The sequence below is a fragment of the Melanerpes formicivorus genome, unplaced genomic scaffold (assembly GCF_026170545.1).
Source record: "Melanerpes formicivorus ecotype bairdi unplaced genomic scaffold, bMelFor1.0.p_v2 SCAF_36, whole genome shotgun sequence".
Taxonomy (NCBI): Eukaryota; Metazoa; Chordata; class Aves; order Piciformes; family Picidae; genus Melanerpes; species Melanerpes formicivorus.
In genome coordinates, this window is record NW_027142388.1 from 2404098 (window position 1) to 2428186 (window position 24089).

At 41.6% G+C, this 24089-nt stretch overlaps 1 protein-coding gene across 2 annotated transcripts in view; it reads right to left on the minus strand.

Moving 5' to 3' along the window:
• HIRA (histone cell cycle regulator) overlaps positions 1 to 24089 on the minus strand; it is a 38158-nt gene that overhangs the window by 2350 nt on the left and 11719 nt on the right. For both annotated transcript variants that reach the window (XM_068157283.1, XM_068157284.1), the window contains exons 6-23: positions 23682 to 23777; positions 22277 to 22437; positions 20866 to 21033; positions 20242 to 20355; positions 17909 to 17979; positions 15578 to 15683; positions 14193 to 14420; positions 11983 to 12068; positions 11303 to 11497; positions 9716 to 9886; positions 8014 to 8218; positions 7075 to 7179; positions 5419 to 5567; positions 4549 to 4710; positions 3765 to 3823; positions 2523 to 2628; positions 1997 to 2119; positions 900 to 1063 (exon numbers count right to left, since the gene is read on the minus strand). In XM_068157283.1, the coding sequence (XP_068013384.1) occupies positions 900 to 1063; positions 1997 to 2119; positions 2523 to 2628; positions 3765 to 3823; positions 4549 to 4710; positions 5419 to 5567; positions 7075 to 7179; positions 8014 to 8218; positions 9716 to 9886; positions 11303 to 11497; positions 11983 to 12068; positions 14193 to 14420; positions 15578 to 15683; positions 17909 to 17979; positions 20242 to 20355; positions 20866 to 21033; positions 22277 to 22437; positions 23682 to 23777 (2469 nt within the window). The remainder of the gene's footprint in view (positions 1 to 899; positions 1064 to 1996; positions 2120 to 2522; positions 2629 to 3764; positions 3824 to 4548; positions 4711 to 5418; positions 5568 to 7074; positions 7180 to 8013; positions 8219 to 9715; positions 9887 to 11302; positions 11498 to 11982; positions 12069 to 14192; positions 14421 to 15577; positions 15684 to 17908; positions 17980 to 20241; positions 20356 to 20865; positions 21034 to 22276; positions 22438 to 23681; positions 23778 to 24089) is intronic.

The window sequence follows — 24089 nt, forward strand, 5'->3', positions numbered from 1 at the left end:
CTCCCCAGGCAGCCCATTCCAATGAGCAATCACTCTCTCTGTATAGAACTTCTTCCTAACATCCAACCTAAACCTCCTCTGGCACAGCCTGAGACTGTGTCCTCTTGTTCTGGTACTGGGTGCCTGGGAGAAGAGACCATCATCAGCCTGTCTACAACCTCCCTTCAGGTAGTTGTAGAGAGTAATAAGGTCACTCCTGAGTCTCCTCTTCTCCAGGCTGAGCAACCCCAGCTCCCTCAGTCTTTCCTCATAGGGCTGTGTTCCAAACCCCTCACCAACCTCGTTGCCCTTCTCTGGACTCGTTCCAGCAAGTCAACCTCCTTCCTAAACTGAGGGGCCCAGAACTGGACACAGTACTCGAGGTGTGGCCTAACCAGTGCAGTGTACAGGGGCAGAATGACCTCCCTGCTCCAGCTGGCCACACTGTTCTTGATGCAGGCCAGGATGCCATTGCCCTCTTGGCTGCCTGGGCACACTCTAGGCTCATGTTCAGCCTGCCATTGACCAGTACCCCCAGGTCCCTCTCTACCTGGCTGTTCTCCATCTTATAACAAAGAGCTTATAACAAAGTTTAATTCAGGTCATTTAAAAAGAAAAACTTCAATAATACCACACAGCTTCCAGGCCAATGGAACTGTGAAGTCCACAGATGGCACTGTTTCCCCAGACCATGATCTGTTCACACTCGGTGTGACAAAACAAGATTCCTGAGAAGCGAGCACTGAAGGGAGCACAGGCACTTGAGCAGTTTGTTTTGGTTTTAAGTAAACACTGAGTCCAGAAGCTAAGTGCTAAGAGGAGAACGTTAAGTGCAGTCATACATACACACGACACGAACAGAGCATTTCTCACAAGTCCATCAGAGCTGCAAAGAAGCACCAGAGCATGGCAGGCCTCACCTTCATTAACTAGGTACCGTGCATAGATAAGGAGCCAGTGGCGATATTCGTGACTGGATTGTAGCGTAAGTGCTGCTGCTATCTGGTTCTCCAGGTATGCAAGTGTTGTTTCTTGTTGCACTAAATGAGGCATGGAGAACAATCTTGCAGCTTGCCTTCCTGAACTACAAAACCAAAGAATTAGTGTCTGGTTTTAAGGCTGGAACGTTAAGGAATACACAAGTTATTCCACCTTTATCTTTCAGTGCTCCCAGCGTTCAAGTTTTTAATGACAAAAGCAGCACTTCATAGCAAACTGCCTTCCCCATCACATCATAGAATCCTATCATATATCACAGAATGGCTTATGTTGGAAGGGACCTCAGAGATCATCTACTCCAACCTCCTGCCATGGGCAGCGATGCCTCTCAACTAGACTCAATTGCTCAAGGCCTCATCCAACCAGGCCTTGAACACCCCCAGGGAGAAGGCATCCATGACCTCCCTGGGCAGCCCATTCCAGAGTGTCACTACCCACATACTGAAGAACTTTTTCCTAAGATCCAGTCTGGCCCTGCCCTCCCTTAGCTTCAAACCATTCCCCCTTGTCCTATTGCTAGCTACCCTTAGGAAAAGTTCCTCTGCAGCCTTCCTGTAGGATCCCTTCAGGTAGTGGAAGGGAATAGATCCCTTGATGACAACTGAACTACTCAAAATTTGTAGGCCTACCCCAGAAGGCTGGTAGGTGAAAAATTAAAATGTAAGAAATTAGCTAAACTGAATTGTTCAGCTAATCAGCCTTGAGGTCCCTTCCAACCTGGTATTCTATGATAAATATGACATGCACAGAATTGTGAAATACTTTACTCCATGCCTTGAAGTCGAATTCAGAGCATGCTTTCCTGCCCCCCCATAATCTCAAAGTAACATTAAGATTATAACCTATACATTTCTAAAGGTTTAAAACAAACAACCCAACAAAACACTGCCTGAGCTACTGAATTTTGGAGCCATTTAGTACCTTCAGAATTAAGTCAGTGATTCAAACACACACATAAATCAGAGGCAAACAAGAGAAAGGCAAAGATGGTGATCAAATGAAGCAAGGCAGTGCGTACTTTGATGTTCGTCCCTGTATTACAGCTAAGGGCCCGGAACACAGCATGGCTTCTTGGGATGGTAAACTATTCCTGAAGTCTGCACATTGTGCTAGAGAGTCCTGTTTGTCTGAAACAAGATTCCTGGGGAAAAAAAAATACAAGGCAAACAGACAAAAATCCAGTTTGAGGAGAACAGGGCATCCAGCTTTGTCCTGCCTCAAATACCCGCTTGTATTTTCACAGATAACAAACAAGCAAACAAAAACTATCACCAAGGTGCTCAGGAATTCCATTGCCCCCAACTATTCTCACTCCATGACCAAATTCTGCTTGTGCTGTCAGAGAAATGACCCTTCCACTCCCAAAGTTCCCAACATTAATTATATATAATACAGCCTAAACATACAATAGTGAACCAGAGCAAAAATTAAGCTTGGGATGTGACCTTACTCAGACTAACACTCAAACTATGGAATGAAACAGGAAATCAGAATCCATGACAGTTCAGCTAAGTTGTAAAAGCAGGAAGCAATAACTAACTTACCATGTAGAAAGAGAAGGATTAAAACAGTATGCCTTGCCATCAGACATGCTCATTACAGGTATGCCATGCTGTGTCAGCAAGATCTGAGAGACAGTTGCATCACTTCCTGCAAGTTGAATCAGACCAAAGTATTTCTTTTGGAGTCCTGCATAACATTCATCATGGTAAAAACCTGCTATCCACCATTAATTATCAGACACAGCAACCAATAGAAAAGGGTTCAGTCAATATTATTCTGAAGGACTGACAGGCTGCCCAGGGAGGCTGTGGGGTCTCCTTCTATGGAGACATTCAAAACCTGCCTGGATGCATTCGTATGTGTCCTGCCCTAGGTGATCCTGCTCTGACACAGGGGTTGGACTGGATGATCTTTCAAGGTCCCTTTCAACCCCTTAACATTCTTATGATTCTGTAAGCATCAGGCTGAACACAGTGGCATTAAAATCGCTTTTACAAAATCCATCACTCTTGATGCTGCAGCTTATACAGAACAGGAGCATTATTGGCTACATATCCAGGGGGCAATCTTCAGCAACTCTCTGCTGTGTCTTCTCTAAGAAGCCTTTTTCTTGCTTTTCCCAGTGAAGTTCCCAGAAAGCATACTTTGAAAGGAATGCTCTCCAAGAATGAAGTATAAATGGGACAGTTGGAGTCTCTCATGTCTCAGCGTATTCCAAGCCCAAACTCTGTGCATGCAACATCTAATGAAGACATCTGTAAATTGCTACCACAACTACTTTAGGTAGCTTTGGTTAGCACTGTTTGGTTAGCATAAGTTCAAGCTAAAATTAAAGCCCATATATTATGAGATGCTGCTTTCTTGATAATTTGGTTGATACCAGACACTGGCCATCCTAAAAACTGAAGGGTTTGCAATAATGAATCAGAAGATAATCAGTTGCTGTTCTTCATTTAGATAATATGCAAAGCACACACAGAGAAACTGCTGTAAGAGCAGAAGTACATTCAATACTTAATTTGTGATCTTCACAACACTGCATTTTCACATTCAGATGCAAGCCCACAGTATCTTGTACAAGTCAGTTACCCACGGATATTACCACCTCAGTCATTTCTACTGTATTTCAACACTGCAAATGACTTCCCTTTGTTACACAACAATGAAGGAAAATTATTTGGTTAGGCTTTTTGAGTTTTGTGAAATTTCAGCATATTCCTAAAGGGCACTAAGTAGTACAAGTGGGCTCAAAGGTTATAACTAAATGACCCTTTTTTTATTACCTGAAAATATTGTTTGCAAAGACTCATCTCTAACAACAGCTCTCTGCTTGTGAACATCCCTGAAAAACACAAAAGGACAAGTCTGCAGTTTAGAAACAACTGAAAGCTCCAAAACAATTTTACAAATGCAGTTCTTCACTAGTCACAACAAAGTTAAGTGTTGGGGGGGATATTTGGTGGTTTGGTTTTTTGTTTGTTTGTTTTGTGGCTTCAACAAAATTATTTTGGTAAACTCAAACCCTTTACAGCAAAAGTCAATAGCAGAGGACAACTTCTATGGCTTCTTATCAGGAAACATGACTACAGCTAAGCAAATACTGAGGAACCAAATAACTCCTTCAGAAGGTCTGAACTGTAAGAGACAGATTAAATTCAACAACCATAAACAAGTACTGCAGTTTTTCTCTTGGTGTCTTAAAGATGGCTGCAGCATGTACTTAAACTCATGTACTTTATTGGCTAAGTATGATGGGAGTTGGAAGTTGCCATATTTCTTCTTTCTGCCCCCTCAATCCATTCTATACACATGACAAATCTATCCAAGGGAACCTGTTAAACTAGTGACTTCTAGCTGATCCTTTATCTTCCTTCTGGAGTCAAAAATCAATATTATGGACTGTTCCAGAACAGAGAAGAAACAGGATTCATGTCTTGCCCAGATAACTCTGTATTACATCCAAAAGTGGACTTGTGCTCAGATCTGTTGTGGTTTGAGTGCAAGTTTCAACAGAACTGCATTGACACAACAGCTACCTACAAAACTCAGCCCAGACAGCTTGCTTACCAAACAGAGAGCGTAGCAGCAGTGGTGAGAGCCATGATGTAAGAACCTGTGCAATGTAGGGTGGAAATGGGTGTATTCAATACTATAGGAGGAAGAAGGCGACGACCACAAGCTGAAAATACCGATAAGGTTCTTTTCTCACAGGCTACACTTACAATCTCACTAAAAAAAAGACAAACAAAAACCAACAAGGCAAAAAGAAACACATTTGGTCAAATACAAGCAGCAGAAAGCCAGACTCATTTAAGTTAGCATACAGCTTGGGCTAATTTCCCAAAAGGTATATACTACAGCTTTTAAAACATCCTGGGTGCCAAAAGGAAAGGTCAAAACCTAACCATTCTATACAAATATAGGTATATTCCATGCCTCCTTCAGTTGATGAGGACTGTGATGGTGTAAGGAGATAGCAAGAGAAGGTTTGCAGGCAGAAGATAGTATCTTTTATCATACCAAGGGGCATAGCTGCAAATGTCAGTAAGGCTTTTTGGTATATACAAGTCCTTCTTTAGATCTGAACATGGCTCAGGCTTCAGATGTACACTTTAAAACTCTTAGGTTGGAACTAAGCAAGGTGAGAAAGGGGAAAATAAATAACTAAAGGGGAAAATAAATAACTAAAAGGGGAAAATAGCTCAAAGAGAAATAAGACATCTTGAGCCGTGCCCAAAGCAGCACGAAAATCGCCAACAGAAGTGATCCGGTTAATCAACTTCTTTAAATGTGTAGATTAAAATAGCTTTAAACCCTCTACTTCTTTGTAAAGATTGGGGGTTAGGAGCCAATAGCTTTCTGTGAAGTGCATTTTGGTATCCCTAATAATGTCTTCTGGCCTTTAAAACCCTCATCCTCCAAAACATCCTCTCTTACCAGCTTCCTGCTGCAGTGAGAATTCGACTGGTGAGGACTGTCTCCCATTCCTTTCCTTCTCGATTACACTTTAACCTGCTCAGCTTTGATCCTCCCACTGTGGTCATTTCATTCTCCACTTCAAGGTACATTGATGGATCTGAACTTACCTGAAATATAAAAAACAAGATGAATTTTGGAAGAGGAAAAAGAACTACTCAAAAAAAGCAGCAAGCAATATTAGATCTAAACCAATGTTGTCTTTAAGCCTAGATTTAAGTTTGGCATCCTCTTTTTAAAGTGGCTTCAAAACTCTCTGTGGTACTTCAAAAAGAAGCAGACCTCTGAAAAGCAGTCTTGGCTAGAACATAAATAATTTATTTGTATTTGAAGCATAGGAATAAAAAAATGTTGTGCTAGTCTGTGCCTCCTAATTAAGGGTGCCTCCTCATTAAGGGCACCAGATCAAGTCTAGATGTGCTCAGTCTCCCTACAATCTTGCAATTAGACTACCACAGCCTAAACACAGAGAGAACTTTTCCTAAATACCTAAAGCAATACTACTTGCCAGTCTCTTTAGATGTGAATGAAGCATCTCTAGAGAGCTCTGAAAAATACTTGTTTTTTCTCTCTTCAGCAGTATACTACTGACACAGCTCTAATAATGCAGCAGTTACTCCCATCAAAGACTCTTATCTTTATGACATAGTTGGGTTAACCAGGAGGAGGGACTGCAGAACTAGAGGTATCTCTCTGAAGTTTAGCTAGTTGAGAAGTGTGCTATTTTTATCCAATTTGCCATTAACTTTCACAATATAGACAAATTCTTAAGCGATATTGACAGGGAGATTGAGGCACCCTCAGCAAGTCTGCAGATTGATGCCAAGCTAAGTGGTTCAGCTGTTAAGTCTGAAGGACAGGATCTCATCCAGAGGGACCTGGACAGGAGAGGGAGAGGTGGACTAAGGAGAATCTCATGAGGTTCAATAAGGCAAAGTGCAAGGTCCTGCACCTAGGTTGGGTCAATCCTAAATATCAGTCCAGGATGGGGTATGATAACAAAGGTCCTGTACCTAGGTCAGAGCAAACCTAAATATCAATCCAGGCTGGGGATGATGACATTGAGAGCAGCCCTGCAGAAAAGGAATTTTGGGTGCTGGTGGATGAGAAGCTGGATATGAGCCAACAGTGTGTGCTTGCAGCTCAGGAGGCCAATGGCATCCTGAGCTGCATCAAAAGCAGCATTGTAAACAGAGAGTGGGGATTCTGCCACTCTACTCTGCTCTGGTGAGACCTCACCTGGAGTACTACATCCAGCTCCAGAGCCTTCAGCACAGGAAGGACATGGACCCGATAGAGTGGCTGCCCAGGGAGGTAGGTGAGGCCCCAGCCTGGGAGATATTCAAGGTCAGGCTCAACAAGGCTCTGAGTAACCTATCTAGTGCAGAATGTCCCTGCTCACTGCAGAGGGGTTTGACTGGATGACCTTTGGAGGTCCCTTCCAACCCAAACCATTCTATGATTCTGTTTGAACAAATACACATAACCTGACATTAATTTATCTAAGGAGCTGAATAATCTAAGAATACTGAAAAAACAAACAAACAAACAAAAAGCAGAACTTCAATTTTTTTATTAAGTATTAAGCTTTTTTCTTTCCCCTTATGGTCCACTTACTTGCAAAGTAAACGATTTCTGTGGGATTGGGGTTGGCAGTTTAAGTGCTAATGCTGGTGCAGAGATGCAAGCAGCATCCTTCTCAGAGGCCAGTGCAGCTTGGGACTGGAAAAAACAAAACAAAACAGGGAAAAAAAAAAAGATAAAAGAAAAAAAACCAACATGACAATTGCAAAAGGAGTTAACACTTTCAATTAAAAGATGTTAAAACCAGAGATATTCTAGAATACAGAGAGATTTGAAAGAGAAGGGTTAATTCCAAATAATGCCAATTGCAAATATTGATCTTTTTCCAATTAGTTGCATTAGTACAAGCTTTTATGTACAGCTGCCAAGAACAAAAAATCCCAAAACAAACTAGGAGGAGTCTTCTTTTTTTAAATACATGTATATCCCACCCTTTTCCAGCTGCAACTAATTAATGGAGATGCTGGTATACTGCATGGAAAATATAAGTTCTGAAGAGTGAAAACAGAGGGAGCTGTGTTCCCTAAAATGAGGGAAACTCCGCTGCAGCTCACTACTTCATGGATCCTAGGAAACTCAGAACCATTTCAGTTATTATATCCAAGTCATTCTCTTGTGCTTGGGTCACTCTCCATCAAAGAACAACAAAACTCACTGGTGTTTCATTTTATTCCATAGCCATTCAGCAGGTTAGCACTACTTAGCATGCTGGTACCATTTAAGAAGTCACTACACACTACACACTTCTGTAAAGGATGCACACATTGCCACACTGTGTGCATACACTGTGTGCATCTGCTCCTTATAACGTTCAACTCTAAAAACAATAACTTCAGAAGCAAGAGGAGGGATGGATACAGATTCTGGGGGACTAACACTACCTTTGTTTCCCTGACTTGATGGAACAAGTCAACATTGGAATGGCTTTATTAAACGAACACTGAAAGCTGCAGTGAATCTCATTTCTTTCACCTGAACAGTTAAAGTTACTGGAACGAGCCTGGAGTCTTTTCGGGGCCTTCCTTTTTTCTTCTTTTCTACTGTTTCTCCCTCAAGTTCCAGTTTCCGTTTGGGTGCGCTGAGTGGCTTAGCAGCTGGAATCTTCTCTTCACTGTCACTGCTGCTCTCCAGAATATCCTTGGGCTTATTATCTTTAATTAAATTCTGATCCTTCAGTCTGAGCAAGTGAAAAACACATATTTCACATTATGTAAAAAGCTCATTCCAAAAGCTGCTGCATATGCTACGTGCTGCATCCTCGTAGCAACAAAGATACATTCTCCGCCTCGTTTGAGTGTATTTCAAAACACACAAAAAGGCAAGAGGTGGAAGCTGAAGAGGTACAGCAAACCCTCTGCAGAAATACAATGTGCAATATATATGTAAGCTGATCAGATATATTCTCTCCTTTAAAAAAAAAAAACCCTAATCAAACTAGTAGTTAATAACTGGGTGAAGCTGTAAATAACAGCTTTATTTTTAGCATTCAGCTCCATTACAATCAGATCTCTTTCTCTGGGTTGATATAAATAATTCAGCACTCTAAGACGCAAGAGAAGTTCACTTCCCCCCAACAGACACGACACTTTCTGCTTACTCATGCAGAACTTCATTTGTCATCCTCTCGTCTATCCCCCAAAGTTGTTCTATTCACTTCTGACTACTGTAAGTAAGATGCATATCTGTAAACCACACAAACGACCTCACTGCTCCATTTTCCATTTCAAGAACACAATATAACTAAAGAAAACAAAGTACAATACTCTGTGAACTCTTTTGTTAACCATTATACCCTAAACCAGGTCATTTAATCACACTCTTCCCATTCCCTCCAGGGGCTGATTATTAACTCCCAATGTTTTGCCACTTTTTCCATATCCACTTGTCCCTGGTGTAATCCAAACCTTTTCCCTTCGGCATTTGAATTATGTCAAATAATACACTTCGATCAATCTCCACAGACCCATTAGAAATGATCAATTTAACACATCTTTCTTCTGCATCATATGGTGAAACCCTTTTGACATAAAAACACTGAGGTATTAAGTAAAACCACATTTTATTGATAAGTGGGGAACTACCCACTTCTTTCTCTTCTCGAGACTGCTATTGTGTTTTTTCCTGTCCTTTGTTTTGGCGAAGGAGGAACGCTTATGCCATAACACACTCTGTCACAAAACAAAGGCTTGCAGCTTTCGTTTCAAAACCATGTGCATCCAGAGCCAAAACTCCTTAAAATCAAAGTATCTTCTCTGCATGCCTTTAAGGCATACAAGTGAAATACAACTGCAGCTATTATGATGATAGGCAGTCTGCTGACACGTATGGTAATTTATCTTGAAGTAAATCTCACTCTGGTACAGAGATACAGGCTGACTATTTTTGTCTTCTAAGGAGCACAGATGCATGCAGCCACAACAAGGAGGTATGTGCACACACAGCCCCTGCTAACAAGAGTTTGAACTCAGAATATTTTGAAGAACCTGCTTGATCCCAAATGCCAGAGACGAATGTGCAAAGGCATTATCCTAGTAAAGAATTCACCTATTTGCAGTTGTCCCCTTCCTGCCAGTCATGGAAGAGACCCAAGACAATTTCTACAGTGCCACAGCACCATGACATCCACAGCGCAGACAATCAGCATTTTAATTCCGAGTTACTTTCCCCGTCTCACCTGTCCACAACAGTCTGATTTGTATTTGTGACAACAGCAGTCCCTGAGGTGGCTTTGGATCGCTCTGTAAATCTAGAGTCAAATGCTTTCATGGGTTCAATCTTCGATGGAGTTGTCAACACAGAGGAAGACGATGCAGGAGGAGCAGCTGAGGCAGAGGTAGCATTTAGACTGTCAATAAGAGACAGGAAAACAAGGATTGAATGAAATTTAGTACTGGTAACCTGCCCTGCTCAGAACTAGGTAGCATTCATTACACTGGCTAGAAACCATATTGCAAACCAGGAATTACAAGATGCTTTTTCCTCTTTCACACATCAGCATCTTGCAAGCTTTGCCTACTCTCAAAACCAGTTTATGATATATCTCAGAGCTTCATGTGGCAACATAAATATGTGTAGGTTAAAAGACCCTAATTTATTCATTATATATATTTTAATTCAGGAAGTAAATGATACTTCCAGGTGGTACTTATGCACCCAAAGGGAAAGGGTCACTATTTTAAATGAGAACTGGAGAGTTACTGATTTTGCTCCTTGTTCAGCTTCCCAAATGTTTTCCATTACCAGATTATATTCCTCTGGTTATCAAACAATTTGGGCTAAAAAGAGTCATTCCAGGTTTCAATTTTGTTGTTGCAGAATTCAAACGAATTATTAGGGCCTTTCCAAGCATAACTCTAAGGCACAGGAATGTGTTTTTCCCACACTACAGCATTCCAGGGATCTGTTGTTTGAATAGCTGTTTACTTTAGAGATTTTTCAATTCATTCTCTGAATTAATTGAAAGAAAGAATGGCTCTAAGATAACTAATGTTTATATTAAAAAGCTCTTATAAGTCCAATTTCCACAGAAAAGGAGACTTAACAGTTTCAACTCAATCATTTCTCATCATCTGTTCACTCATTTTTTACTCTCTAGCCAATTTCAACTAAATTTGATGGAGTGGTAGAGGTTCCAATGACATTGTGCTTTTATGAATGCTATAAAAAAAAAACCCAGAAAAACAAACAAGCAACAAAAAACCACACACATACACACTGAGGAAAAGAAACTAAGTCAGTGTTTGAGGGAAAGAACAAGTAATTTAGCTGTACTCTGCCACAATTAATCTGAAAGACACACTGGCATATCTACATTAACAAGTCAATGTCATCATGCTCTGATGGGGGCTGCTCCACAGGGAAGAAGTATTACCATGCCTGGAGAGAGGAGATATACAAGACACAGGACAGAATTTGATGGAAAATAGGCTTCATTACTTTTATTGCTAGAAACCCTTCTGCTATTTACTAATAGCAACTCAGTAATCCATAAGCAGGTCAATGTGTTAGAGCAACAGCAATCGACTGTGTACCTCATTGCACTGAAGTTCACTTCCAGGACTATGCATATGGATTTGATTCATTTATCACTATTTAAAGGATCCAAACACTAATCAAAATCAATGTTTGCAGGAATGCTAGATTCTTGGAAGTTTTGCAGTAAGGAAACCACTTCAATCATTGCTTGATTACAGAATTGAAAACAAAATTAAGTAAAAATAATGAACAGAGTCATAAAAGTGAAGAAACTGCAAATACTGACCCATCTTTATTGGCTGCATCATCTGTTGGTTTTATACTAGCTGCTGTTGGCTCTACAGAAGGCTTAGAAGTATTAAGGGAATTTGCTGCGTTAGAATCTAATGACATGAGCTGCTGGTTACTTTGAGAAGACATCATTGAGCCAGACAGAGATCCAGATATTGGGATACTATTGAAAAATGCTGTAGAAAAATCCCTAAACAAAAAAGACAAACCATAAATATGTATTTCTTTGAAAACATTTCTCAAAACACCTGAAAAGACTTGAAAATTAATCATCCTAACTGAACCGTTTATTCCCTTTTCCTCATGCAGGCACTACCTAAACAAGCCACGAACACCCAACTTCCCAGAGTCATTTCTCACATACAAAGGATGCTAAGGCCAGTATTAATGCAGAAATGAGCCTGCCATACATTAGAGCGTTGTTCACTCACCTGTAAGGCTAATTCTCATTATCTATGGGTATTTATTAAAAGTGAGATCTTACAGAGAAGAGAACATAGGCTGAAACTGTATTCTGTAAGTATACACAAGGTACTGCCAGCAAGTGCTTTCAGAGATCAGAAGAATAAAATAAATCAGGATTCTGAGTTCACTTCAGGTACCAAAAAAAAAAAAAAAAGAAAAGAAAAGGTAAAAAAGTACAGAGAGACTTTAAAGACAAACTTCCAAACATACCCAGTGTCCAGCTGAGCTATGCAGAGAGGTGTGATCCTTCTCCGGCCATCTGCTGTTCGTGTTTCAACTTGTTTTTTTAAGAGATTCTGTTGGAAAATGTATGTCATTGTCATTGCTGATAAATAGGAAATGCATTTTTTCTTGCATTTTTATCTTTTCCCCCCCCACAGTTGACAAGAATAAGAGTATCAGATGTTCCTCAATCAAGAATCTGTTAACATAGGTCTTTCCCCGTATTTTCATTCTTTGATTCATGCTATTACTGTGTAAACAGAATGTAACAACCCCATGCAATGCTACAGGCTGGGGTCAGAGTGGCTGGAGAGCAGCCAGGCAGAGAGGGACCTGGGGGTACTGGTCGATGGTAGGCTGAACATGAGCCTGCAGTGTGCCCAGACAGCCAAGAGAGCCAATGGCATCCTGGCCTGCATCAGGAACAGTGTGGCCAGCAGGAGCAGGGAGGTCATTCTGCCCCTGTACTCTGCACTGGTTAGGTTGCACCTCGAGTCCTGCGTCCAGTTCTGGGCCCCTCAGTTTAGGAAGGAGGTTGACTTGCTGGAACGAGTCCAGAGAAGAGCAACAAAGTTGGTGAGGGGTTTGGAACACAGCCCTGTGAGGAAAGACTGAAGGAGCTGGGGTTGCTCAGCCTGGAGAAGAGGAGACTCAGGGGTGACCTTATTGCTCCCTACAACTACCTGAAGGGAGGTTGTAGACAGGCGGATGATGGTCTCTTCTCCCAGGCAGCCAGCAGCAGAACAAGAGGACACAGTCTCAGGCTGCGCCAGGGGAGGTTTAGGTTGGATGTTAGGAAGAAGTTCTATATAGAGAGAGTGATTGCCCATTGGAATGGGCTGCCCAGGGAGGTGGTGGAGTCGCCGTCATTGGAGGTGTTCAGGAGGAGACTTGATGGGGTACTTGGTACCATAGGTTAGCTGTTTGGATGGGTTGGATTGGTTGATGGGTTGGACATGATGATCTTGAAGGTCTCTTCCAACCTGGTTTGGTTTATTCTATTCTAAATAAAGTTGTTTATTCTAAACTTACAGGGTGGGGGAAGAAGGCTTGAGGCCTTCCCCTCAACCCACGACACAGAATTTAAATTGTTGTTAATAAAAGAATTATTTTGATCTTATCATTATATATATTTTTTACCAATGATAGGTGGGTTTGAAGTAGAAGGTTATATAGTGCAAAGTACAACGGAATTCTGGTTCTGATTACTGCTCTCAGGCTGCATCATAACATACATTCTTTTTGATTTAGACACATGCATTTCCAATTCAGGGTCTATCCATCTGTAGAAAAGTCATTTATTGAGAATGGAATCTGTTCTCCACATCAGAGAGTCAAGCCTGAAACATTCTCAGCTGCGTGTATTGAATCCTTCATTAAAATTTGCCTTCTGTGCTTGGGAGAGAATTAAATAATGCTTTCAGTCTCCTTCAAATGAGAAGCTGAAGGGCAGTTTTACTGCTTGTTATCAACACTGAGAATTTAGCACACATAACAGAATGTTAGGGGTTAGAAGAGACCTCCAGAAATCATGCAGTCCAAACCCCCTGAGCAGGATCACCTAGGGCAGGTCACACAGGAACACATCCAGGTGGGTTTTGAAGGTCTCCAGAGAAGGAGACTCCACAATCTCTCTGGGCAGCCTCCTCCAGAGTTCCATCACCCTCACCATATAGAAGTGCCTCCTCATGTTGAGGTGGAACTTCCTGTGTTCTAGCTTGTATGCTCTGTCCCTTGTCCTGTCACTGGGCACCATCAAAAAGAGGTTGGCACCTTCATCTTGTCATTCTCAGGTATTTATAGATGTTGATAACATTCCCTCTCTGCCTTCTCCTCTCCAGACTAAACAGTCCCAGGTATCTCAGTCGTTCTGCACAGGAGAGATGTTCAAATCCCCCCAGTCATCCTTGTAGCTCTTTGTTGGACTCTCTGCAGCAGATCCCTGTCTCATTTGAATTGGGAAGCCCAAAACTGGACACTATTCCAGACGTGGTCTCACCAGGGCAGATATAGACACATCCACCAGCCCTATTCCACAGGCTTCTGCTTAAAAGCATTTTAACTTGTCAGCTGGACAATTCACAGGTTAGAAAGGTGCATTTCAACACAAATAAGGAAGCAGGAATTTATTGTAAGTAGTTTTGATATTTATCAGCTTAGTACTTGCCACTATAAAGTGATTATCCAAGGACACCTACCTTTCGGATATCCTCCAAACTCTCCCCATTAACCATGCTTGCCACTTTGGGAGCTGCTGTTGCAGTCCCAGATGCCTCCCTGATGGATGCATTCTTCTGTTCCACCTGCTGCTGTTGCTGTCTCTGTTGATACTTGAGCATCTCAGGATTTTCAATTATGGTGGTAGACAACTGAGCTTCAGTCATTATTGCCAAGCTTTTTCCATAGGTGGACTGATGAATGTTGCTCTGTGAGTGTTAAAAATGGAAAAAAGAGTAACTATAACAGCTAGCACACCATCCATCCCCAGGTAATGCAAACACACAAATCTCATGGAATCTATAAAATGTAACTGCCCTCTGTGTAATTTTTACACCTCTGGTGGGGTTCTGTGGCAGTTCTGGTAGTGGGTGAAGGGTTACAGCAGTGGCTCCTGTCAGAAGCTGCTAGAAGAACTGGAGGCCCGTAAGAATGATACATGTTGGAGACGTTCATGGAGGACTGCCTCCCATGGGAGGGACCCCACACTGGAGCAGAGGAAGAGCGTGAGGAGTCCTAATCTTGAGAAGGAAGGAGTGGCAGAGATAACATGGGATGATCTGATCCCAGCCCCAGTTCCCAACCCCTGCACCACTGGATGGGAAAAGGTAGAGAATTCAGGAGTGAAGCTGAGCCCCAGAAGAGGGAGGGGTAGGGAAAAAGGTGTTTTCAAAATTTGGTTGTATCTCTCATTATCCTACTCTGATTTGATTGGCAATGAACTAAACTGACAGAGTTTTTAACCCTAGTGGAGTCCACTTTGCCTGTAACCATAGCTGGTGAGTGATCCCTCCCTGTCCTTGTCTCAGTCCAGGAGCCTTTTGTTCTATTTCCTCCTCCCCATCCCACCAGCAGGAAGGAGTGAGCTACAGGCCACGTGGTGCTTTGTTGCTGGCTGGGCTTAAAGAATGACAATCATTTATCCACTACATATTTATTTTCAATACTTCCAGCTAACACAAAATCAATATGTGAAATAATTGGAATTCAAAGCTTTAGTTGTTAATAGCAATGAGACGAAAAACCAGCCAAGAGTAATCAGTTTAAAAAGACCTGCAAGACAAAGACTAATTTTGCTGAAGTGTTTTGAAGCACCCCTCCCTTGTTTCCTTGGCCAAATAATTACTTAAAAGGTACAATGACGTGTAAGCAAGTGGATGTTTTCCAAACACTTTCTTTCCAAAATAGAAACTAGTATCAGAAATTCATTTCTTGACTGCTCTCTTTTTAATGAAAGCAGACAAGAACACATTCTTCTGTGATATGGAATATCAGTCACCACATACTTCTCTAAGGAGTCCAATATTTTAATTGATACAATACATCCCTTAACTATAATCACAGATTTTCTCTGTAGTTACTGTACCTTTTCCTCTTCGCTGAGTGGATCTCCAAGTTCATCCTGTGAAAAGTCTAGAAATGCCACAGATCCATCCATGGAACACACCAGGATACCAAGTCCATTAAGAGTCCTGAAGGAAATAAAGGTCCATCTTTGTTTTCAGTTTGTTTTCATTGATGCAAAGGTGCAATACAATAAGTTACTCAATAAAAATCTTAGCAGAAGATGCATTATCACAGCAGCTACTGGTGGAACTAAAGAAGTGGGGCAGTAAGGAGACAGGGTAAGGACAGCAGGAGTCCATGTGCTTGATATTCCTTTGGAGACTCAACAAGTTTTTCTTGGTAAAAGAGAGAGAAGAAACTACCAATTGTAGTCTCAGTGAAATGAAAGCCTTCTACATGTAAGTTATCAATGCACACTTGAAAACAAAATAGTACTTGAGTTTTGACTGCCAATCCAATCAGAGATCAGAGACAGCAGCACAGAGGTTTAGAGATGACTTGTTACAGAGCACAGAAGAGGAAAGGGAAGCATGCAGAGTTCCCAGCCAAGTTAGTCCAGCAAGGCTTAAAATACATTACATGCATCACCATGGCTATAGCTCTCTGAAATCATCTTTTTTTTTGTGGCAGCTGTTGCCCTGATAGCATCACATCCAGAGAAGTTAGCCTCAGCACTGTCTAACTAGGTTAACCAACATTACTCCAAGTCAGAAAATGATAAAATCTTGTTTAGTTTTCTCTTTGCTTAGCAGACAAAATTGCTGAGCTCCTATTCACTTCTGGATCCAAGCAATTGTTCCATGAAAACGTAATCACATTCAGCTATTAATGAAGATGGATCTAAGTCTAAAACTCTAAAATAGAAACAAGACAGCTCTAACAGGATAATGCTATCAGATTTCTCTGAATGCACTCAGTTTCTTTCCAGAATGATCCATGTTTCTGGGAACACTCCATATCATTGACACTTCAGCCATACATTTCAATCTGGAAACAGGATATAAAATAGCAAGCTTCCTGGTGATCCTTTGTCTCTCAGATACTCCACAAAAGCATTTCCTCAGAAACTGCAATTGTTAACCAGCTCTTTGCAGATGGAGAACTAAAAAAGCACTACAAGAAAACAAAACTATTCAAAGCTATTGTGCTATAACAATAGCAGCATGTCTCATGAAATATTCCACTTTCTACCCTTCATGTATAAATGGAAAGAAAAATGGTTTGATTTTGAGAACCTCATCATGCTCCACTGAGCTTTATGGCAAAATCCACATGGCACAGAGAAAACAGGAAGTTATACAATTGTAAGCTTTAAAATTTACAGTATTAAATCACCAAGATTGCTTTAGGCAAGGTAGAACTTCCAAAATTAGGACACACTAGAATTAAGATAACATGGAGGCAGCTGTCTGCCTCTCATGAGAAAATAGCCTTTTCCTACACAGAACCCTTAACTGTAAATCAGGTGATGCATGGTGCAGAGCATTTTTAATACCATTTACATAGTTATTTCTCCCTTGTTATTTAAGTCTTATAGTGAATGAAGAACTATTATCTTCTGTATTTTTATGACCAGGCCTCAGGAAAAAAAAGTAGGGTTGGAGAGGGTGGCACTAACTGCAGGAAGAGGAAACAACATTTGGTACAGCAGGCTATGGGAAAGGTGGGCTGTCCAACCCATATCAGTAGAGATGTCCTGGGAAAGCTCAGCACTTGTCCTTCTGCTGTGCCCTGTGGCTGGTGGATGGGGTGTGGTTGGGTGTAATAGGTTCATTAGCCTTACCACATGTTCAGCCTCTGCAACTCTTCAGCACAGAGCAATTCATACCCTTCACACAGTGCAGCAATAATGTGTAACTGCATTCTTATTAAACCCAAAAGCAATTATTGCATTTACTGGTTGGTTTTATTCTTCATACATGACTTTTTTTCTTTTCTTTTGGTATATTATGTCCTTAGGCACAAAGAAATTATTGGCTTCAAAAGTTCACCTGAATTTATCCTAACTGTACAGTGCAATAACTTTCCACAGATACAATGCACATAAAACTCACCAAGTACATTGTATTATAAAACACATGTTCTATGAAAATAAATTCATAGAATTGTAGCAAGTGGGAACTCATTCCACAGGTATTTTACTGCACCAGGTTCTAAGTTTTCATTCAGTTTTAAATGTTATGCAATCTCAAGTGAAGATCTAATTTTACCACCTGAGATGCTGCAGCAAACCCCAAACCTTCAGGAGCCAATTGCAACAGCTACAATCTGCGGTGCTCTAAGGTATTTCCAGCTCAGGTGTGTACCTAAAGTTGATAGCAACACAAACAAATAGCAGAAATCAACTTACCAGGAGATGTCCATGATGGACTTGTCAAACAGCTCATGTATGACAACTAAGGGTCGTTTCAGACATGTGAGCTGAAAACAGAAGAAACAACACTCAAATTTAGAAGCCCTATGTGCCCACAGATATCACCACATTACCACTCTCTTGGTCACCAAACAGGATCTGATCAGCAGGCAGTTGTATGCTTGATGGTTTATCTGAATCACCCAGCTGCCCATTCCACTACTGGTACAGAAAAGCTTTGGAGAATAGCAGCTGACACACAACCCTCCTTCCCTTTCAGAAACACAGACTGAATTTCTTCACCAGCTTGCCTGTGCTCTCTACCACTCAAAAAGTAATTCTGCAGATGCTAAAAACAGCTTCTATTCTAAGCTTTGCTGAGGTAAGAATGTTGCAAACTGTCAGCACAAGAAGACAGAAAACAGATCACGTTTCCGTGTCCTAATGAGCAAAGGGAATTTGACTCACAATTATTCTTAAAGAAGATTCCTCTACACTTATAAATCAGCTTAATAATAAAGAACTGAATGTGAACATTCCCAGTAACCTCTTCTAAATCAGATGTTCTGTGCTCTTTAACCATAGAATGGTTTGGGTTTGAAGGGACCTTAGAGATCATCCAGTTTCAACCCCAGGGCCATAGGGAGGGACAACTACTACTAGACCAGCTTGCTCAAGGCCCCATCCAACCTGGCTCTGAACACTTCCAGAATCAGAACCTCAGTAACTTCTCTAGGCAACCTGTTTCAGTGTCTCACCACTCTCACAGTGAATAATTTCTTCCTAATGTCTAACCTAAATCTCATAGGAGAGGTGCTCCAGCCCTCTGATCATCTTCATGGACCTGCTCTAATAGTTCCATCTTCCCCTTGTGCTAGGGGCTCCATAGCTGGACACAGTAATCCAGATGAGGTCTCAGGAAAGCAGAGTAGAGGGGGAGGATGACCTCCCTCAACCTGCAGGCCATACTTCTTTTGATGCAGCCCAGGGTATGATTGGCTTTCTGAGCTGCAAGTGCACATTGCCTGTTCATGTTAAGTTTCTCATCCACCAGTGTTAAACCACAGAATGGTTTGGGTTGGAAGTGACCTCCAGAAGTCATCTAGTCCAACCCCCTTGCAGTCAGCAGGGACATCCTCCACTAGATCAGGTTGCTCAGAGCCTTGTCAAGCCTGACCCGGCATGGGGCCTCAACTACCTCCCTGGGCAATCTGTGCCAGTGTTCCAGCAGCCTCATACTAAAGAACTTGTTCCTAATATCCAATCTAAATCTGCTCTTCTCTGGGTCCTCTTCCATAGTTATTTCCTTTATATTGCCATAGGTCTGTGTTGTATAGGTCTGTTGTATCTATTAAACTCTTCACCTATAGCTTTGTATCTCCACAATACATAGTATAACCTCAACAGGCCCCATAAATGAAATCACAGTATAAAATAGGAAGTAAAATACACTAAGAGTGATACTTTGATATGGGTATGCATTAGTGACATTGCCAGAAACAGATTGAGTGTTATGCATTTGGCAATTGATGAATAAATATCACACTGGAATCTATAAATAGTAGATTGCAGTCAGCAATTGGTGTGTTCTGGCACATGCTCTCAACACAAAGCTTTACAAATCAGTTAAATTTATTCCTTCTCCTTTGCAGTTGCCAAACAACCCGCCTTGAATTTATAGATGTGAGAATAGATACACTTCTCACAGCCAGAGGAACAACTTCAGTCTAGATTCTAAAGTAAAACCCAAACCAGGTATTCAAAACTGGAAAATACACTTAAAAAACTAATTGATTCTCACATTCCTTTCCATAGTAAAGACAGAAGCCATGGACTGAAGCCAGAACAAAGCAGAAAGATGAGCTGTATATCTGCTCAGAAACAGCTATCCTGTGCCTGTTGTATTTTCCTTGTACCCATAAAAGAAAGACAAAGATAGGCTCCAAGAGTGATTAATGGATAGGTAGGCTAAACAGGGGGAAACAAAGAGTCTTTCTTAAGACACTCACATGGAGGAGTAGGAAGAGACACAGGGAAGAAAACAGTGCTGAATTATGTGTATTAATTGTGGTAATACATTCTTTCCTTACATACTTCCTCCCCCTTACTGGGGCAACATAACTCTGCCCCTGGCTTCTAGCTGTTCTTGGCTTCAGAGAAATGAGCTAACACAAATCTACTTCCTTCCCCCCAGCTAATTCTGTAACAGAGAGAAAAATACCTAAAAATGAATCTAAATGTACTGCTGTACATGTGACTTTTGAGCTAAATCCTCAAGTTATCCAAATGACCATGTTTGTTCAAAGGTAGTAAAAAAACACCCCACTTACCCAGACAGAAAGAGATCGATCCTTACTCCCAACAGCACAACAGCAATAGGGACAGCTTGACTTGGTGGAGCTTCCATTCTTTTGTTTCTTCTTGAAGATTTTTGGATTGAATTTCTGAACAAATGAGATGCCCCCCATTTATTACAGTGATTACATTTGAGTAGATCTGCTTTAGAAGCAAGTTTTCCACTTCAGGGTGAAAAAGAAACATTGCAGAGGAACAAAGCCCCTAAACCAGATTGTACAGGGGCACTGACAAAAGCCACATGTCCTTTCTTAAGGAGCTTTCTAAATGCTTGAATAGGAACAGCAAATAGTATTCATTTTAATACTTAAGTCAGTTTAATTAAGTCACTGGATAGCTAAGAAAGACAGTGTTTGGCATTCCTAACATGGCCCCATACTCCCCCTTCTTAAGCTTGTCCATCTACGTGCAGATCTCTTATTGCAAGAGCAAGCTGGTTGCTTCCAACATGGGAAGTTGACTTTTCAAAATCACCACCAAGCATTTGCTTTACTAATCTTGATACCCATCTTCACCTCTTGTCCCATTTATGCACAGAATGATCCAAAAGCACATATTAGGAGATTTACTTCAGGGATGAATTACTATCACTCACTCACCACTACCGTAACTGCCTTCCGATGCCCTACAAAGTCCATGTTGGTTTTCCATCCATCTCTCTCAATGATCTGAGCAGTAGGTCCAGAATTATTCATGGCATGAGCAGAAACAAGATAGTGACCATCAGGTGACCAGCTAAGACGCAACACATGAGTTGTGCCTCCACACTGCCAAAAAACCCCCAACACATTAGAGCTTTAGAAGCGTTTGGCAAACAAAGGGTTTTAAATACAAACTAGTTAAACTTTCAGGGTAGGGAATATGATGACAAAGTTAGGTTTGGGGGAATGTATAAAATGACATTACACACAATTCTCAGCACTTCAGCCATGCTTGTCCTGGGGATCTACTGCAATTTATGAAGCCCTTATGAATGGGGAAAAGGAACCTAGATACCTTTTTAAAGGAAATAAAAGTGTATTTGGATAAGGTATGCTCAGCATTCCTGAGTGTTAGTGACAGGGCTGCAGCGTACCAACTGCTAATAATAAGACTTCAGCTTGCAACACCAGCTCACACATGAATTTAGGCACTTACTGCCCATTACAAAGAGCCACTGCACTAATCACAATATCCTAACATTACTGCAAAGCACTCCACTCCCTTAGCACTAGCTTCTGTCCCCAGAAATTGGATCCCTTGATCAAAGTCATCACATAAGAACCCAATGATGCCAGACCAAAGATCTCTTAGTACTTATCTCATTTCTGATAGTGGCCAACAGAAGATGAATAGGGAAGAATGAAAGAACAATGTAATTCATGTGCCAATACTGCCTCAGAACAACCTCTCCATTTCCAGGAATTTGCTCCATTGTTTACATAACCCATGTAAACCTTTGGCCTTCATGACATCCAACAACAAGAGACTCAACATAATCAGGTGTGAGAAAGCAGCTCTTCCCCCTCCCTTTGAATCCCCCATCTGATGGTTTTCAGCACTGCTAAATTAACAAATGTGTGTGCAGAATCACAGATTGCACTGGGCTGGAAGGGGCCCTCAAAGGTCCAACCCCACCACAGGAAGCAGGGACACCTCCAACTAGACCAGCCTGCCCAGGGCCACAATGCATTTCAATGTCTTTCTTGGAGTGAGGGCCTCAAAACGGAACCCAGGACTCAAGGTGAGGCCTCACCACTGCAGAGTCCAGGGAGACAATCACTGCCCTGGTCCTGCTGGTCTCATACTATTGCTGATTCAGGCCAGGATGCTGGTGGCCTTTTGGCCACCTGGGCACACACTGGCTCATCTTCAGCCAGTTGTTGTCAAACACCCCCAGGTCTTTCTCTGACAGGCAGTTTCCACCCACTCTGCCACAAGCCTGGATCCTTCATGGTGCTGTCAGTTATTCTTCTAATTTTCATTCATTCTACACGAATTAACAAGGAACAGTCACACATTCTCAAGTACCTCATCAAAGGGTTTTGTGATGCTGGTTTCCAATTGCCAGTCCATGGTCCTCCACACCTTTAAACTTCGATCATCAGCCTGAGAGGCAATGTATTTTCCAACAGGATCCCAGGTCAGGCCTTTCACCAAGCCAGAATGTCCCTTCAGAGTGGCAAGAATTTCTGCAAAACCAGAGAACAGCTACTGATACTTCCTTTAGGACAGACTGTGGAGGAGACCTGCAAGATCTTTTTGAAAGAACATGTCAAATATAACTTCCTTTAACATTCAAGCAACAACATATCAACCAAACTGGAACCTGTACTTAAGCTAAGAACAATATGGAAAGTGGTAGAGAACTCTGGCCAGAATATATGAGGCAAAACTCTTCAGAGGAGATAGATCACACCAGGAAGACCAGCAGAGTCCAGATACTTCAGAACAGTATTTCCAAGCTGTGGAAAGCAGTTTAACTGCTTCATTTAAACATTCACACCTTCCTGTGCACCCAAAGATTATGACAACAATTTTAGCTTTGTGCACAAACTGTGAACTAAGATAAAGTTGTAACTGAACAGATACACAAGCCTGACACACCTGGTAACCTACTTTCAGTGAATCTCTTGCTTATCAGATTGTGAGAGGCTGAGAGCACTGCACATGCTACACAGCTAGCTTGAAAGCACAAAAACTCTGTTACCAGAATTGGAAGCAACCCTAAAACAAATGGCAGTTACTAGGCTCCACACAATGGGAGTTTTAGCCTGCATCAAGTTACATAGTGAGAAGCAGCCAAATAAATGCCTGTGCTCTCTTGACTGCCACAGGCCTCTGCAGGTCAGCTAAAGCTGTCCAGTGCACGTGCGGTGCCTGGCAGCGCGGTGCCTGAGAAAGAGGGCATGAATTCCCAGTGCTGCAGCAAAGGAAGAAGGAAAATAGCCACCAAACATAAGACTTGAAAGTATCTGCTAATGTGAAGCTCCTATATTCTGGCCTTCCTTCATCACTGCTTATCAAGCAGCAGCATTAAAAAAAGGTGTGAGAAAGACCGTGGCCCTCTGAAGGCAAAAGAATGGAAAGCTCTGTAGGTACAAAGGCAACAGGAAAACAATGGTTGCATATACAGATCAAGCTGAAGTTCTATTTGAGAGTTTGCAGAGAAAATGAAAAAGAAATGTTATAATGGCCTTCATGTAAAATCAGCAGCACAACTTGAATGCAGCTTTTGTCTACAGGAGAGCAGAATCTGCTGCTCATTGCTATCCAGCCTTCGAAGGACCGACTTGGATTGCAACCATATCATCTCAAAGGCAGGCAACCCTCTCCCACAAAGACATTTTCATAGTCAGTGAAATACACCCATGGAGGGAAGAGTTTTGTCACAAAGCTTTACATACTTGCACATCCAAATTCTAAGAATTCTCACCTGGAAATTTGACAGCATTCCAGATGACAACAGTGTTATCCACACTACAGGATGCCAGCCAGGCATCATGCGGAGACCACGCCACATCCATGACATCTGTTCAAAAAATGTTTCCATTTAAGACTTTGATGGGAATCAGATAATCAAAAAAACCCCAACCTCTTAAAACTAAGTTGGGTGGCAACATTTTTTCTATCACCGAGACATGATTACCACTAGAGTGGAAGGAAAGAAAGAACTGAGCAACATTCATTGGGAGTGACGCTCTCCAACTTACACTGTTCAATGGGGAACAAAACCAGAAAGAAAACCCAAGGCAGAGGATGCAGTGTTTGGTGATTACAGGAAGTGTTGAGGCCTGTATAAAAGCATGCCTTGCCTTGCCGTGAATGAAAAGCAACAGCAGCT